General features: G+C 37.3%; 2 protein-coding genes across 3 annotated transcripts in view; both read right to left on the bottom strand.

Moving 5' to 3' along the window:
* LOC141363221 (NLR family CARD domain-containing protein 3-like) overlaps positions 1–17,030 on the bottom strand; it is a 460,117-nt gene that overhangs the window by 149,746 nt on the left and 293,341 nt on the right. The window lies entirely within an intron of this gene.
* LOC129439022 (protein NLRC3) overlaps positions 1–17,030 on the bottom strand; it is a 133,040-nt gene that overhangs the window by 1,766 nt on the left and 114,244 nt on the right. For both annotated transcript variants that reach the window (XM_073865811.1, XM_073865812.1), the window contains exons 7-9: positions 12,092–12,265; positions 11,003–11,176; positions 1,155–1,328 (exon numbers count right to left, since the gene is read on the bottom strand). In XM_073865811.1, coding sequence (XP_073721912.1) covers positions 1,155–1,328; positions 11,003–11,176; positions 12,092–12,265 — 522 coding nt within the window. The remainder of the gene's footprint in view (positions 1–1,154; positions 1,329–11,002; positions 11,177–12,091; positions 12,266–17,030) is intronic.

The following is a 17,030-nucleotide window of genomic DNA, read 5'->3' as shown; positions in this document are numbered from 1 at the left end:
GAAAAACTTTCCATAATTTTACTCAAAGTCAACGAAAATCAAGCAGGACCAAAACATTTTACAGCTGATCGCTGTGAAAAACTTTAAGCGACGACGTCAAGTATAACTGCAGCAATGACAGTGTTCTTAATATGACAAAGTAAGTGTTTTGATTAATGACATAAATGTTTATATTTTTAATTAGTGTGTACAACTAGTCAACTAAATGAATATAACATGGCAAAGACGAATGCACATTTATATAGGCGATGTATTCAATAGATTTATAGCATTTTGAATAAAAACTTGTCATGGATTTATTGCATTTTGTGGAAAAAATAATCTGTTTTTATAATAAATCTTTGAAAATCAAGTTATGGATTTGAATTTTTTTGTTTTTTATGGAACCAAACTCTTCATTTAATGTCAATGTAAGAGATGAATGTATTGATATGTATGTAGTATAATATAATGACACACTGACAGTTGTATGAGTTCACACACAAACAGTAAGAAAATGAAGGTGATGCTTTATTTTAAAAGTCCTGGAGGTTGACAGTCGTGTAAATAAAGAGAAACAGCATCAATGTCAAAGCTCTTCAGAGAGTTGTGTGAAGTGTCCATCAGATTTTAAGAGTTGACTTTCTCTTCTTTTTTCTAATCTTCATCTCTATCATTTATCATCTGTACTTTGTGTTTATCTGTTGTGTATATATTGTGTTTGTGTTGTTATTTCTGTATTCTGATGATTTGATAAATAATGCTTAAAACATGAAATAAAAACCAAGTTGTTATAAAAAGAGTTTAAGAAGAACATCTAGTCAAGTGTGCATAACTATAGTGGTGTCGGCCTATCAAACAAACCCCATTAACAAACATCATATATAATGTGTAAGAAGAGTAAGATCACAGTATTAAATCCTGGAGTGAACAAACTCAACATCACAGTTAGTAAACAGACTCAGACATTGGATTGAATTCTTATTGTGTTGATCTGACAAAGCATCAAGTGTTGTTCATGTACACTTTATATTTTCTGTTTGTTGGGTTTAAAGGATACACAGCCTATAACAGCAGCAGATCAATTTACATTTATTTCTAATATTTATATTCTAGGATTTAAATTACACTGCATGAGTTTACTTTAAACATTTATTTAAATGAGCTCTACTCACTCTAGTGTCTGTAGTTTATAATGTGGATCATCTTTTAGATCAGAGATCAGCTTCTCTCCTGAATCTGTGAGATTATTCTCATTCAGATTCAGATGTGTCAGGTGTGATGGGTTTGATCTCAGAGCTGAAGTCAGAGCAACACAACCTTCATCTGTGATATTACACCTCATCAACCTGTAGAGAACAGAGACTTTGTGTGAATTATAAAAAACTACAAAGTTGCCCCCTCACTGGCACTATCCCGCCCCCTCAGATCACCATTAATATTGAATGGGATTTTAATGATAAAATGCACTATTTAAAAATCACATTTGCCTTGTGTATTGCCTTCATAATGTGAATTTTATAGCCTAATTATTTAACAAAACAAAAAAACAAATGTGCATGTATTCTACCGTGACACACGCCCACTCCATGTGTATAGGCTTGTTCGACTTCATGCGGCGCCGCTAGAACTGTCAGGCAAAGACGTCAAAATGCCGCGAGAGCGAGACGAAATGACACTTAGTATGATTTCTCGAATCGTTCTCGCGGTACTTTGACATCATCCGGCTGTTGGTTCTTGCAGCAGCGTATGAAGTTGAACAAGCCTTTGTGTTGACGGCTTGACGCACGCGACAATGAGCCCGCGTTCTGAGTCTCAGCGGAAAATCAAGATGTCGAAGTAGGAAAGTATATAAAAAGTTACAGACAGGAGTGGGAGAGATCAATTTCACTCAATCTATAAAAACATTATTAATGTGTGTGTCAGTGTCAATGATGGATCAATGTTTTTAATCATCTTTATAAAAACAACACGACAAGGAGAAAAACTCTTCATACACAATAATATCAGCAAAGATTTCATCAGAGAAACACCAAACGACATTTTCTGACATTTGTGAAGGAAATTGAAATTGAAATGAATCATAACTAATTATAACTAACATGTCTTTTCCTTACAGGTTTAAACATTTGTGACCCGTCACGGAAACCAGGGACACAAGTCGGCAGCACAAGTTTCGAGAAAATGAGAAACAAAGTTTTTTTTTTCAAAATTTGTGATTTTCGTTTTATTGCAGAATCTGTTAGTTGAGATCACGAAGAAGCCTCTCCATATTTGAGATAGCAGTTTATGTATATTTAAAAGCGTACATTTTGCGGTTAAAATAGGCTTGTTTTCCAGAGATTCTAGCGTGCAGCGGGGGGCGTCATTGTCTGTGTGTATATTTACATACTGGATAAGCTTGTGTTTTCGCCTCCGCCCCCAAAGGGAACAGCGTGACTACTGAATAAGGATAGTTCACCCAAAACTGAAAATAATGTCATTAATGACTTACCATTATGTCGTCCTAAACTCGGAAGACCTCCGTTCATCTTCGGAACACAGTTTAAGATGTTTTAACATTAGATTTAGTCCGAGAGCATCTCCTCCATTGAAAATCTATGTACGGTTTCCATGTCCAGAAAGGTAATAAAAACATCCTCAAAGTAGTCCATGTGACATCAGTGGGTCAGTAAAATTGTGTTAATGCATCGAAAATACAGTTTGGTCCAAAAATAGCAAGAATTACGACTTTATTCAGCATTGTCTTCTCTTCCGGCTCGAGCATGAAGTCACGTGACTGTAGTGACGTGGCTGCTCTGTCCCTTAGACATGTTTGCTTAGTTTTATTTATTTTTTCAAACTTATAGCGTGCGTCTCCCCAGACTGTAAATGAATTTCGGGTGCACAAAACAAAAGAAATATAAAAGAAGCTGGGGCGGAACAAATAACAGTCAACCGCATATACGTCAGCCGCGTCAATGACTTTATGGGGCGCCGCAGTCGGATGACGTCAAAGTACCGCGAGAGCTCTTTAAGAAATTTTACGGAGTAGTTTAATTTCGACTCGCTCTCGCGGTACTTTGACGTCATCCGACTGCGGCGCCCCATAAAGTCAGTGATGCGGCTGACTGTTATTTGTCCAAACACACAGAAGTTACACGGAGATCGTTGTATTCTTTATATAATATTGGCTACATGTTTTGTCTATCAATATTTTCCATGAAGTCATTGGCTGATGGAGGAACGAGCGAGCGATTGGTAACATCTCTTAAGGACTTCACGTTTTCAACGGTGCTGTTTTTGGATTATCTATTATTTTAAATACAAACTTTGAAGGCGGGTTCATGTGTTTAACGGAACGTAAATACCGGAGTGTAATCTGATATACCCTTACATGTTACGATGTAAATAGTCCTCAGATTGTATATTATATTGTATTACCAGAAGTACATGCGAAATAGACTATATATCTATATTTCACGGATTATACGCATTTGTGGACAAAAATCATTGGATGATTCACACATCTGAAACAGACTGGATTCGACTTGTGATCCCCACAAAGGTAACGTTAAAAGTCCTGTTTATTTTTGCATTTTGTCATTCGGACTTCTGTAATAAAATACTACATATGCTGCTAGAACAGCTGTATCTCAAAACGGCTTTACAGGGGGTATGGCTTAGCTAAATGAGATGTAAATGAGCCCTATTGTCTCTCCAGCCAGGGAAAAGGGAAAGTGTTAACTTTTTTCTTTCTCAAATTTCTCAGCATTCTCTTTCTTGAATGTGTTACATTCAAATGGCCACAACTTCTCCAAATCTTATCAGATTTCCATGTGTTACACATCGTTGGAAAGCTTAGAATCTGCACTTTCAGAATCTATGAATAACTCAAAATGCCCCAGATCCGACTTGTGTCCCTACTTTCCGTGACTGGTCACATTTGTACTGAATGCTTTTGACAAAAAAATGTGTTGAAATAGAGGAAGTACGTGTGGTCAAATGATTTCGATTTAAAATCCCATGAGTTGTTAAAGCTGAGGTCATCAAGAAAGTTAAATTGTTTTTGTCTGCATGGTAACAGAGAGGAGTTTCTAAATTGCAGATATGAAGAATAAATCATATTAGAGATAAATGATGTGACTAAGTCATGTATCTATCCTATATAAACTATTTTATTCTTTCTGGTGGGAAAGATTCGTTCGTGATTCAATCATTGTGATGGCTAAGGCCACACTAGTAAATTTATATTTATTTTTCTCTTGGAAATTGTTTTATTTTGTAGAGTGTTTTGTATTTGTATTGGCACAATTTTGTTGAATGTTGTATGAATTTGCTTTACTTAAAAGGAAACTGTGTATTTTATTTTTACACTTAATACATTATCACGATATATTGTTTATATTAATTCTCTTGCTAGAGTGCACGCTAGTAATTGAAAAAAAAAAAACAATAAGCTTGAGATCTGGGTCTTATTTTCATGTTTTCATATATTATTAGGGGTCAAGCACCGAAGGTGCTGTGACACCTATTGGAATTGTCAGTATTATTATTATTATTTTTCCCCAATGGGAGTCTATGGCAGCCCTATGAACCGTACATAGGAAAATGATGAAATTTGGCACAGTTGTAGTGGTGGTTTTAAAAAGTCATGTGACCAAAAATGGGGTCTCTAGTACTAACTCTATAGCGCCACCAGCAGTGCAAAAATTCAATGTTCAAATGGTTATAATTGCTGATCCGCTTGATCTATGAAAATTCTACTTAGTACACGTGATTGCTCTCCTCATGCTTGTTGTTTTTAATACCTTACAGTAAAACTCCACCCATTACAGTAGTGGCCATTTTGTAATGTACAGTATTCCGTTTATTCGCTACTCCTCCTTCAAATTTTGTTAAATTGTTATGAAATTTGGCAGAGGTGAACTTTGGAGTGAGCCGCACAGAAATGACCAAACCGAATTTGGATATTTATCTTTGTTCAAAAGTAATAAATGCGCAAACTTAACAAGGTTGACACAAAAATAGTTCTGAGGCTGTATCTCTGTCATTCTTTCATCAATTGAAATGAAATTTCGTACACGTCATGTCGACCATAAACTGGGGGTCCATGCCAAATTTGGTGACAGCGCCACCTATGGGTCATGAGATATGGAAAATGGCTTTTTTTGCCCATAACTACTGAAATGTTTGTCAGAAAATTATGATCTTGGTGTTTACGGATTCCTTGGCTCATGCCGAATCTGTCGATATGTATTATGTCGGGTTTAACCACACCACCTGTCCGTCATTTTGAAATTGGTCATAAATTGTTATATCTTTTGAACTATTGGACATATTTGTGCAAAAATAGTTAGGGAGCTTCGGCATGATGTCCTGAAGGTACCTGGGAAGTCAGAGTACAGCGCCACCTAGGGGTTATAAACTATAACAGTTCTTATAGAACTGCTTATATCTTCAGAATACTTTGTCTGATATACATTTTCTTTGTGAAATTTTATTTACTGTTTTTTGCCGATTGCAACGATGCCTCGTTTGTCATTTTCCAACATTCTGTTCATGTGTTAATGTAAAGCATATGGTAGATGATTTTTTTGCTACTCCTTTTACAAATGTTGTTTATTTTATGCCAGGTACTGCTCGTATAATGTTTGGAGCAATCCGCACAGAAATGACTGAACAGATTTTTGATATTCTGTTCTCTTTCTTAGAAATACCACTCCAAAGTTGACCGTGCCTGTGACGTTGTCTATTTGTCATAGTAAATGAATGTGACTGTATATTACATTGTATAGCATTACTATACAGAATGATGTTCTTGTCTTCAATCTCATTTGAGCTTTTTGATTCTCATATACATTGTATTTTTGATAGTTCTGCTCTGCACTGTCAGTTCTGCATCTGTGTTGATTGGCACATGTCAATCCTTGAAGCACCTCAGCTGTTTTTTTGCTGCCCTTTGAGCTGTGTTAACTGAGTTGTGCATCAGGTTAATCACATGCCATGAGTTTCTGAGGTCATGGGTTCGAATCCCATGTGCAGTGGTATTTTGGTTTGTGATTCTCATACTATACATTGTATTTCAGTTATTTGTGCTCTCTGTTGTCATTTCTACACTTTTGGTAATTGCTGGATATCAATGTTTATAGCTGTAAAGCTGTATTCTATAGCTTGGACACACCAAGTCAGTGGTTTAATTGTTTACTCAGTGGCGCATGCGGTTAGTGCTGTGCTTTGGGAACATGAGGTCATGGGTTCGAATCCCAGCTCTTACTTTCACTTATTGAGATTTCCTTTTGTGTTCCCTTTAACACGTTCTTCTCGACCTGTCTGGTTTTCCACACGTGTTATATTTTTGCCATCTTTTCTGTTGTTGCTCCGCACTGCAGTGGTTCTGCTCTGCATTTGCTTTGCTTCGGGTTCGGGCTCTGTATTGCGTGCTTTCTGCGCTTTGCGCATTTGCTGCGTCGTGTGGTTTTTGCTGTGCTTTGGGTGCTCATTGCGCTGAAGGTGCTTGACCCCGCAATTGCTGCTTGCAGCTATATTTTTATTTTTATAGTTGTGCCATGGTTAATGACTGCAGCGTAGTTGAAGGTCGGAAATTTAAAGGGTTTTCTTTGAAGGTTTGAGAGATGTAGTGGTAACACTTTACAATAAGGTTCATTAGTTAACCTGTTAGCCCTCATTCCATTTTCCGAACCCCCCCACAAAAACTGTCATAGCCAAACTAAAATAGATACAGTTTATAAAGTCTTTGCACTAAAAGCATAAGTTTGGTCTCATTTGAAAGCAGACACTTGGAAGTTTATTAAGAGGTGAACATTAGTTACTTTCATAATGAAAAAAGTTGTTATAGAGAGCTTAAATTATTATTTTTTATAAACTCCACCAAACATGTATGAAATATTGTTATGAAAATCTAAATGAAATTGGCCTTGGAGCAATCTAGAAATGCTCTGCAGTTAAAGCCACAGGTCTGACCATGTTCTGTTTTAAATCTGAAGATGATACCTCTAAAACTCTGTATTTTATGAAATGTTTTTTAGACCCATGTCATGTAAATTTATTTAGAGAAAACAGCAAAAATGCTAAGCTAATGTTTGTTTATTTATATCTCACAACATCCTTTCAGTTTATTGTCCTATTGCTCCGTGTTTTAAACAGACTCATTAAATAAGCATCCGGATGAGTCATTAACAACTTTTAATCCGGGATATGGCTGTCTAAATGTTTATTTTATTATTATAAACAATATAATAATTGCTCATAATTTCTATTTAGTGTTTTATTTCCTCCTTTTGTCTCAATTCACTTTCTTTTTATTAAAGTCCTTTCTTACAAAAAGAAACTTACCTTAAAGAAGCTTTACCAGTCAAAATTATTCCTAGAAACACATATCTCATATCTCCAGACAGCAGATGTTTACAGAACAGCTAGTACGTTAGCTTAGCATACCATCAAAACACTACAAATAAAAGCATTTATAATAAAACTCACATTATAACATCAAAAGTCGAGTGCTTAAACAATCATGTGTGATCTGATGTGGCTTTGGATCATAAAATAAGACCGAAAATAAACAATTTTATGTTATTTATGCTGTTAGCTTAGCATAGCATTATAATATACAGTACTGTTATAAAAATAATAGACATAGCGTTAAAAATACAGACAAACCATATATAATCTTAATCGTGTTTATTGTCTCCATGGTTTTAAAACATCAAAACATCTTTATTTGCATGTTATTATAAAAACAGCGATCGCTCGTTGCAGGTCACTGTTCAAGTTCACGTCTGACTGACAGCTGCTGCTGAGCTGACTCTGACGTCTTATTCTTTCTATGAAAGTTTATGAAAGAGTTTCAGACTTTAGCGCCCTCCGGCTTCACGTATGAATGAAACAAACTGAGTGTGAATGCTTACAGGACTCCAGCTTGCTCATATCGCCATGTTTTGAATAAAAATGGGTGAAATATTACCCCCACTGCAGAAATTTGAAGTAAATATATAAAATTGAAGTAATATTTCTCCAAATATGCATACTTTGAATTAAAAGCCCCGATAGATGTTGTTTTATCGAGTGCTTTCATGACGATCACGGAGGAGTATTTTTATCAATGAGTGCGGCTGAGGGTTATATTTCAAATTAAAGGTATGTACCGTTTTTCATTTTCATAACGCCTGACAAAAATGAAGAAATTACTGTTACTAGGATTCTCAGATTAAAATAAAGGTCAAAAACTAAATCTTAAATCAAAACACTTTTTAATGATGTATAGTTGTTTAATGTAAGTACATTTAAACTAACAGTAATTTAAATTATGTAAATAAATAGCTCTTCAGTACATCCACGTCCTCGCGCAGGTTATCAAGTTAACATTAGTTAATGTATTAACTAACTTGAACAAACCATGAGCAATACATTTGTTACAGTATTTATTCATCTTTGTTAATGTTAGTTAATAAATTTAAGCTTTAATTGTTTGTTCATGTTAGTTCAGAGTCCATTAACTAATGTTAACAAGATTTTAATAAAGTATTAGTAATTGTTGAAAATAACATTAACAAACATTAATAAATGCTGTATAAGTGCAGTTCATTATTAGTTAATGTTAACTAATGTAGCTAATTAATGTTAACAAATGAACCTTATTGTAAAGTGTTACCGATGTAGTTTTCAATAATTATATTTATTTTTTATTATTAATTTCATTTTATAAATATTTGGTGTCGAGTTATTTTCTTAGTTTTTGAATTTTGTCTTCACCCTATTTGGAATGGTTTGGTTGGCCAATTAGCAAATGCATAATCTGCAGACCATTATGGTAATTGTTTGTTAGATCCTGGGAGAGCAACGCAGCCAGGTTCTGAGTGTTGACAGATTTCCCTGTTTTTCTGGTTTGTGGGAATCTTTTTGTCTAAAAAGCAAACAATAAATTGAAGTCCAAACAGGACATATAATATAAGCAGTGGCTCCTGTGTTTAATGGGCAAGAATCTTCACAATCATATTCAAAGACATGGACTGGAGTCTGTCAGGTTGAATACATGATCGTATTTCCTCAAGTGTTTGTGTTTATAATGGAGAAGATGTTGTGTGACTCTTGAGTGTTTGTCTTATGTGGACACCCAGTGAGGATAAATGTCTTGTGTGTATTGTCTATAGACGCACTGGTTATGTAACTTAAAGTGCCCATCTTATGACTGCTTTTCCACAAGTTAAATAGGTGTACGAGTTCCATAAAACATGTTTCAAAAGTTGTTTGCTTGAAATAGTTTGTAGGAAAAGATTGTTACCCATCTCTAGTAGCCTCTGTTTCAGTGCATTTCAGATTGTGCTGTTTTGAGATGGTCATTACATATTTATGAGCTGCTGCTCCTCTGGCCACGCCCCACTACTAACGTCATGTGCCCGTGCGCGTGCTCAGTGGTATCGTGAGCAGTACAGACCATACTGTGTTATTATTTTATATATTATTATTAACGGTTTATGTTGCCAACAGACAAATCAAGCAGAAAAGTGTCACTAATAAGTACACTACAGGAGAAGAAACTCATGACACACAATGATTCCAGAGTAAATTGTGATGTAGCAGTCTCAACAATACACTCGTTTTCCCTGGACAATGCTAACATATTCCCTTTATAAAACATTTTCAAACGCATTATTTTCGCAAATGACAGAAATTAAGACCCGGCGGGGATGTATACTGCTTGTGGACCGCGTGCTAATTGCTAGAAGCTAGCGGGAGGTCCGGACCGTATCTTGGGCAAGTGATAGAGACTCGGGGGTACGTTAGCCTCGTCAGAAAAGTCGGGTCGGTAAGGCCCGGTCTCGGTTAGTTTGGCAAAACACTTTTAGTTTGGCAAAGCACTATTACTTAGTTCATGTAGAATAGTAAAATAAAGCGGTAAAATATTTTTTTTAATTTTCGAAACCACGCTGCAAACTATCTAGCCTGCAAAAAATATCTATATAGCCTACTGTCTACAAACAATTATATTCACATTACTATACATAAAAGGTATAATTTACGGGATTAACATCAATGTATGGTCTCTGTTTTGAGATACAGATGCTCTAGCATCATAAATGTAGTATTTTGTGAGTCAGATGACAACATGCAAAATATAACGTGACTTCTTGCCTTTTGTGTTGAAATAACGATCACGAATCGAATCAAGTCTGTTTCAGATGTGTGAATAATCCATGAAAGTCCAATATAATACATCCAATTACCATTTTTGTCCACAAATGTGTATAATCCGTGAAAAATAGATACATAGTCTGTTGTTTACATCAGATTTCGCATGAATGTCTTGTAATAGAAAATAATATCGCCAACAATCTGAGGACTATTTGTGTCGTAACACACTGTATATAAGATTACACTTTAGGTTCCAATAAACAAGCATTAAAACTTTGTTCTTAAAAGTAGGCGGGAGTATAATCCATAATATCCAAATAGCGCTGTTATCTCCGTGAGATATGATAACAGCATAGAGGGTATCAGCGAAGTGACTGCTCTGTGCTCTCTAGCTACCTGGTGGGTGGAGACCTGCGAGTGGGGTGGTGGGCGGGTAAATTCAAACGGAATGTGACGAAACGGCTAGTTACGTCACAACGGCGCTGAGTTTGAACTCGTGCAATCTGAGACTCAAGGCAGAGGACATTCAGAAATGTGTATCTCACTCAAAACAGCATGGATGGATTTTTTGCGTGTGGGAGCACCAGAGACACAAATGAACACCCCAAAACCCAGAAAAAGTGAATTTTTCATAATATGGGCACTTTAAGTCAGTCAGGTGTGTAGGAGAAATCTAACAACAAAACATCATTCATTTTAATTGTAGGAGAATTTATTTAAATTTTGAGCAGTAGCTCAGTTTTTATCTTCACAGGTTGTGTTGTGTTGACACACTGCAGTACTTTGATGATGTATCACTAATTACACGAATTTACAGTTTAGTGTTTTTTTCATACAGTTTATCTTTAACTAAACCTCAGTACATGTGTGACTAACAGAGAGATGATCTTACCCCAGTATCTCTAGTTTACAGTCAGGATTCTTCAGTACATCAGAGATCAGCTTCACTCCTGAATCTCTTAGTTCATTAGCAGACAGATTCAGATGTGTCAGGTGTAATGGGTTTGATCTCAGAGCTGAAGTCAGAGCAACACAACCTTCATCTGTGATATCACACTTACACAACCTGTAGAGAACAGAGACTTTATGTGAATGATGCAAAACTACAAAGTTTGTCCACAAATCTTTAACCTTCATCTCTTCATGTAATGGTCCTCTTTCAATCCCTCAGTAACTGAGACACTGTGTGTTTAAATGTCAAATAAATCCATCACACAGCTGACTATTAGTGTTAGATGTCCTAAACCACATGAACATTTCTTCATAAATCTGTATTGAGTTCATGAGTCACACTTGTAATTGGAGTAAGTATTGAATAAGTCAAATAGGGCTAGATGTATTTGTTTATTTCTTTCTCTACTGCTCATGTAAGCTCCGCTGTGGGTGCTTGTGCGGTGCGCACTCTCAAGTTGTCCGTGTGCAGCACCCCTCCCACAGTTGAGTTCCACCTTTTGGTTCTGATAATGTCAAGGTATTATTTTGTAAAATAACTTTTAAGAATCAATTCTTGAAATTTGTGAATTGATTCAGAATTGTCCACGTCCGCATCACGATGCATCGTAGAATAATTTTTTTCCACCCCTACCGTTCATAATGGACAAGATGTTGTGTGACTCTTGCTTGTATGTCTTCTGTGGACACCCGGTGAGGATAAATGTCTTGTGTGTGTTGTCTATGGACGCACCGGTTATGTAACTTAAATCAGGTGTGTAGGGGAAATCTAACAACACAACATCATTCATTTTAATTGTAGTAGAATTTATTTTAATTTTAAGGTTTATCTAAATTTTTTATCGTCAGAGATTGTGTTGTGGTGAAACACTGCAGTACTTTAATGATGTATCGATGTCTCATAATTATTCATGTGACTGCTGATGTATCTGCTTACTGATCCTTTACAGTTTAGTGTTTTTTTCATATACAGTAGTTTATGTTTAACTAAACCTCAGTACATGTGTGACTATCGGAGAGATGATCTTACTCCAGAATCTCCAGTTTACATTCAGGATTCTTCAGTACATCAGAGATCAGCTTCACTCCTGAATCTCTTAGATTATTATTAGTCAGATCCAGATATCTTAGGTGTGATGGGTTTGATCTCAGAGCTGAAGTCAGAGCAACACAACCTTCATCTGTGATATCACACCTCCTCAACCTGTAGAGAACAGAGACACACAGTTTGTTTACACACAGATCAAATATACAGTGAGTTGAATTTGTTTCTCTTCTGTCATCATTTAGTGTTTATGAACATTTTCATTTTACTTCATTTATTTGTGTTTGTGTTTTATTGAAACACATCAGTGAGAATTGCAAGGAAAGGAACTTCATCAGTTTATGTTTATATTAACTGTGTGATTTATTTTATACAGCAATGAAATCTGATTTCTCTCATCAGACATCACAAAATTTTCTCTTATATTTTTATTTCTAAATTATTTTTGTTATTTTACTTTTTCTCATCATAATTCAATTTTAATGTTTTATGTTTGTGACTTTCAGTAAGAGTTAAAGTGTTGTGATGAATGTTGAATAAAATCAGCTTCAGTTATCAAATACATTACTGAGATTAAATTAAAATAAACTTTTCAACATTTAAAGTGGACCAAAACTTTTTATAAATGTTGTCTTTGAATTTTGAACAATATTTGTCTGAGGACATCTTAGGGTGTTTTCAGACCTGAGTCTATGTTTCAGAACCTGGTGCTTTTTCTCCTTGGTTCAGTTTGTTTAGGCATATGTGAACACGGCAGGGGCGGACTGCTTTAAGTCTAGGTTAACAGCAGCCACAACAACCAGATGAAGATCAATAAAACACTCCCAGGAGGTTCACAACAAGACTATAATACGCCCGGGATATGTTGTGCTGTTGGCGGTAACAACAGTCATTAGAGGAACCCCGAACTACAATTGTATTGTATTCCAAAGGAGTTAAATCAGCAGAATAAAGGATTGCCTTCAATCAGAAGTGACCACTAAGATAACATAAATGCTTGCCTAATATTAATGAATAGTAAAAAGTTCTCAAGTAATTAAATAATCAAGTAAACAGTAAGTGATAAAATAAGAACAGAGAAACAAATGAAAAAAACCGGACAAATAAAAATAACATTAAGAAGCAGATTGTTTTATGATTAACATATAAGTTACAGCTGTCACTTAAACTTACAAGCCTATAGTAATGGATTCATACGTCCTAAAACACTTTTTCCCTAAACTTTTCACTTTACACAAAACCTTTTTATACAGTATACATTTATATACGACAATGGACATTTTGACTTAATTATGAGTGTATGTGACGGTAAAGCCTGAAAGATCAGAGTTCTGCATGTGCACGTTTGTTCCCGCTGAGATGTTATGGACAGCAGACTTTCTTTTGTGTCCCAGCAACATATTTTCAGGGGCAGATTAACCATATGGGCAAACTGGGCGAGTGTAAAAAAGTAGACACAAGACGTGATGCTGCCACACTAAAAATAATCTGGAAACGACGATAATGACTACACTGTGGAACCGTGTGCTAAGCAGATTTAAGGCAACAAGTGTTCATCTGCAAAAAGGCGAGATGGACTTATCCACTGCTGTTGAACTATTGCAGTCATTACACTTTTATGTTGACACTACGAGAGCAGTTTGCTGAGGTAGATGAATCTGCTCGTGCTCTCTGTGTTACTCAGGCTTATCAATATCCAATCCAATCCACATTTATTTATAAAGCACCTTAAAAACAACACTGTTGACCAAAGTGCTGAACACAGTCCATAAAATAAAACAAAACATACAACAAAAGCACACTATAAAAACAAATAAATAAATACAGCATTTTCACGAGTTTACACTTACAAATAAGTTAAAAGAATTAAATTAGTAAACGTATTTGGCGTGCTGTCCGGGGAGAGGGCTCTGAGCAGGGAATGAGCCTGAAACACAGAGTATCCCCCCTCTTAAGGAAATAACTTGATAAGTGAGAGGAGACGGGGTGGAGGAGGGATTCTGAAAGATGCGAAGGATTTTCAGTGAGTTCAACTGTGATTTATATATGGCTTGCTTTCGAGCTGATTGGGTGTATTGTTGATTACCGATTGAAAGCGGCTGGTGCCATTGACTACTGATTGAAAACAGCTGAAGTCACTTAGGTATTTTATTTGACATGTTCCTCCCGAACTTTGTTAATAAAACATCATAAAACACAACTAACAAAATCAACCCTCAAACTGAGTTAAAAGCCAAAGAGTTTTAAGATGGGATTTAAAAACAGGAAGAGACTCAGTCAGTCTGATGTGCAAAGGCAGCTCATTCCAGAGTCTCGGAGCTGCCACGGCAAACGCACGGTCAACTCTGGATTTACGCTTAGTCTTAGGGACGACCAGCAGTGCCTGGTCAGCCGACCGAAGCGAACGCAAGGGGGTGTAAGGCACGAGCAGATCAGACAGGTACTGGGGGGCCAGGCCATGCAAACATTTAAAAACAAATAAAAGAACTTTAAAAATAGTGCGAAAGTGCACAGGGAGCCAGTGGAGTGATTGGAGGATGGGTGAAATATGGTCAAATTTTCGAGTTCCAGTTAAAAGGCGTGCAGCTGTATTTTGAACTAATTGTAAACGTGCCATAAGTGATTTGCCAGTATAAAGTGCATTACAATAATCTAAACGAGTGGTAATAAAAGCATGAATTACAATTTCAAAATCATGCAGAGATAAAACCGTTTTTACTTTGACTAATTGCCTCAATTGGAACAAGCTAGTCTTCACCACAGCACTAATCTGATCATCAAGTTTTAAACGTCCGTCCAACTTGACCCCCAGGTTTGTAACCACCGGGCTAATGTATCTGGTTAGAGAACCCAGGTCAACAGGAACCGTAGCAGCTGAGTCACTAGGAGCAAATAATACAGGCTCAGTTTTGGTCTCATTTAAATACAAAAAATTCATAGTCATCCATGCTTTCACTTCATTTAAACACTCTAAGAGGGTTTTTGACTGACTTAGCGGCACATATATTTGGCAGTCATCAGCATAAAAATGGAACAAAACATTATAACTTCTGAAAATTGACTCCAAAGGCAGCAGGTACGTTGAAAAAAGTAGCGGCCCAAGGACAGACCCTTGAGGAACTCCACACGACAGAGGAGCCGAAGATGACACAGCATCACTAACCTGAACTGAAAAACTTCTGCCTTCCAAATAAGACCTAAACCATGCTAGACCTTGCCCCTTAATACCCACACTGTTCTCGAGTCGAGACAGTAAGATTTGGTGGTCGACTGAATCAAATGCTAGCCTGGTAATACCATCCTCTGCTATTTTGCTTCGCTTCATAGACAGAGTCTGGCTGGGCATCATTGACAATCGTTTTCCTTCTCGTGGGAGGGGCTTGTCTGAAGTTTAAAATTATTGGTCTAAATGTAAGCCAATCACACATAACATTTGGATATGATGTGCGTTATGCGCCGGCTCAGCCGCATCGAATCTCTGCTGTAAAATACACGTATTGATGTGAAAACAAACCCATTGAGCAAAATACCAGAGTTAACATGGCTATGAACGACTTTTGCAGATTATGTAAAGTAAATCGGGCCAGAGCTAGTTGAACACTATCCTTACGGTGTCTTTCCACTCACGTCTAACGGGAGGAACGCCCCTCTCTCCTCTCAAACTCTTCCACCAGACAACCATAACCATATGTAAATTAAATCTTCCTACCTTATTTTCTGGTTAATCAGGAATGTCACCAAAGAATGCTTGCCCATGCGTCCTCCACCATTAACTGTGAACAATATAATTCCCTTCCATGATTTCTCGATCGTTGTGCACTTCAAGCTGTGCTGCACACAGTTTCTCGCTGACGATCGGTAAAGTTGATAAATTAAACTTTTCCAAAAACTTGTCGGGAGTAGGGCAATAACATAATCTCCATTCAAAATGTTTAACAAACACTTTTCTTGTTCGGGTTTAAGTTGGCAAGTGCCGGTTCTCCACAACAGAGCAAATAGCTTTCTGTGTCTCCATGTCCACTACAAACTACAACCGTGATTCGGCGCTTAGTGTCTACGTCACGGCTCTCAGCCCACCCTCTGTTCGTTGATTTGTCGGTCGTCTCGATGCCGGAGGAAAACGTTTTGAATGGGAGGTATCTCAGACTGAGTACAGAAGCGTAATGAAATTTAGCGGAAGTACGAAGTCTGACGTAGTCAGGCTAATCAAATGCAGCCGTAAGGTCCAATAGCAGCAGAGCAATAGTATCGTCTCGGTTACATATGTAACCCTCGTTCCCTGAAGGAAGGGAACGGAGACGTCACGTCGTGACCGACGAATTGGGAATCGCTTCGCGGGTGACCTATCTGCTTCGAGAAACCTTTAAAATGCCAATGAACTTGGCATGCAGATAATTGCATCTGCCGGCGCCGCCCCGCCACACAGGTATTTAATGAGCGGCAGGTGCAGTTATCAAATCAGCTATTTTTTGCTGAGAAAGCTGGACAGAAGGAAAGGGTCCGGCCGATATCAGCAGTGGAACAGCAAACTGTGGCGATGGGACGTGACGTCTCCGTTCCCTTCCTTCAGGGAACGAGGGTTACATATGTAACCGAGACGTTCCCTTTCAGTCGGTCACTACGACGTCACGTTGTGACCGACGAATTGGGAATCCCTACCAAAGCGCCACTGAAGCTGACCCTTTCCAGTGCCTGCGTAAACCCTCCGACTCTCCTCTTTAAGGGAACGGAAATGGGGTTGAAGCAGAGGCCGGTCACTACTTGTTCCTTAACCCACGATAGTGACTAGGCGAACTGGGAAGCGAACTCGTCAGGCGGGACTAAGATCGCTGCGGAAGAAAAACCCTCTAGGGGTCTACCACTAAGGTGATGGATAAAAAGACACGAGGTCTATAGAAACACTTAGCAACATTAGAGAGGTGCG

Source organism: Misgurnus anguillicaudatus, unplaced genomic scaffold (genome assembly GCF_027580225.2).
Source record: "Misgurnus anguillicaudatus unplaced genomic scaffold, ASM2758022v2 HiC_scaffold_33, whole genome shotgun sequence".
Lineage (NCBI taxonomy): Eukaryota > Metazoa > Chordata > Actinopteri > Cypriniformes > Cobitidae > Misgurnus > Misgurnus anguillicaudatus.
The sequence above is the reverse complement of the archived record's forward strand: the minus strand, read 5'-3'. Positions and strand labels throughout refer to the sequence as shown.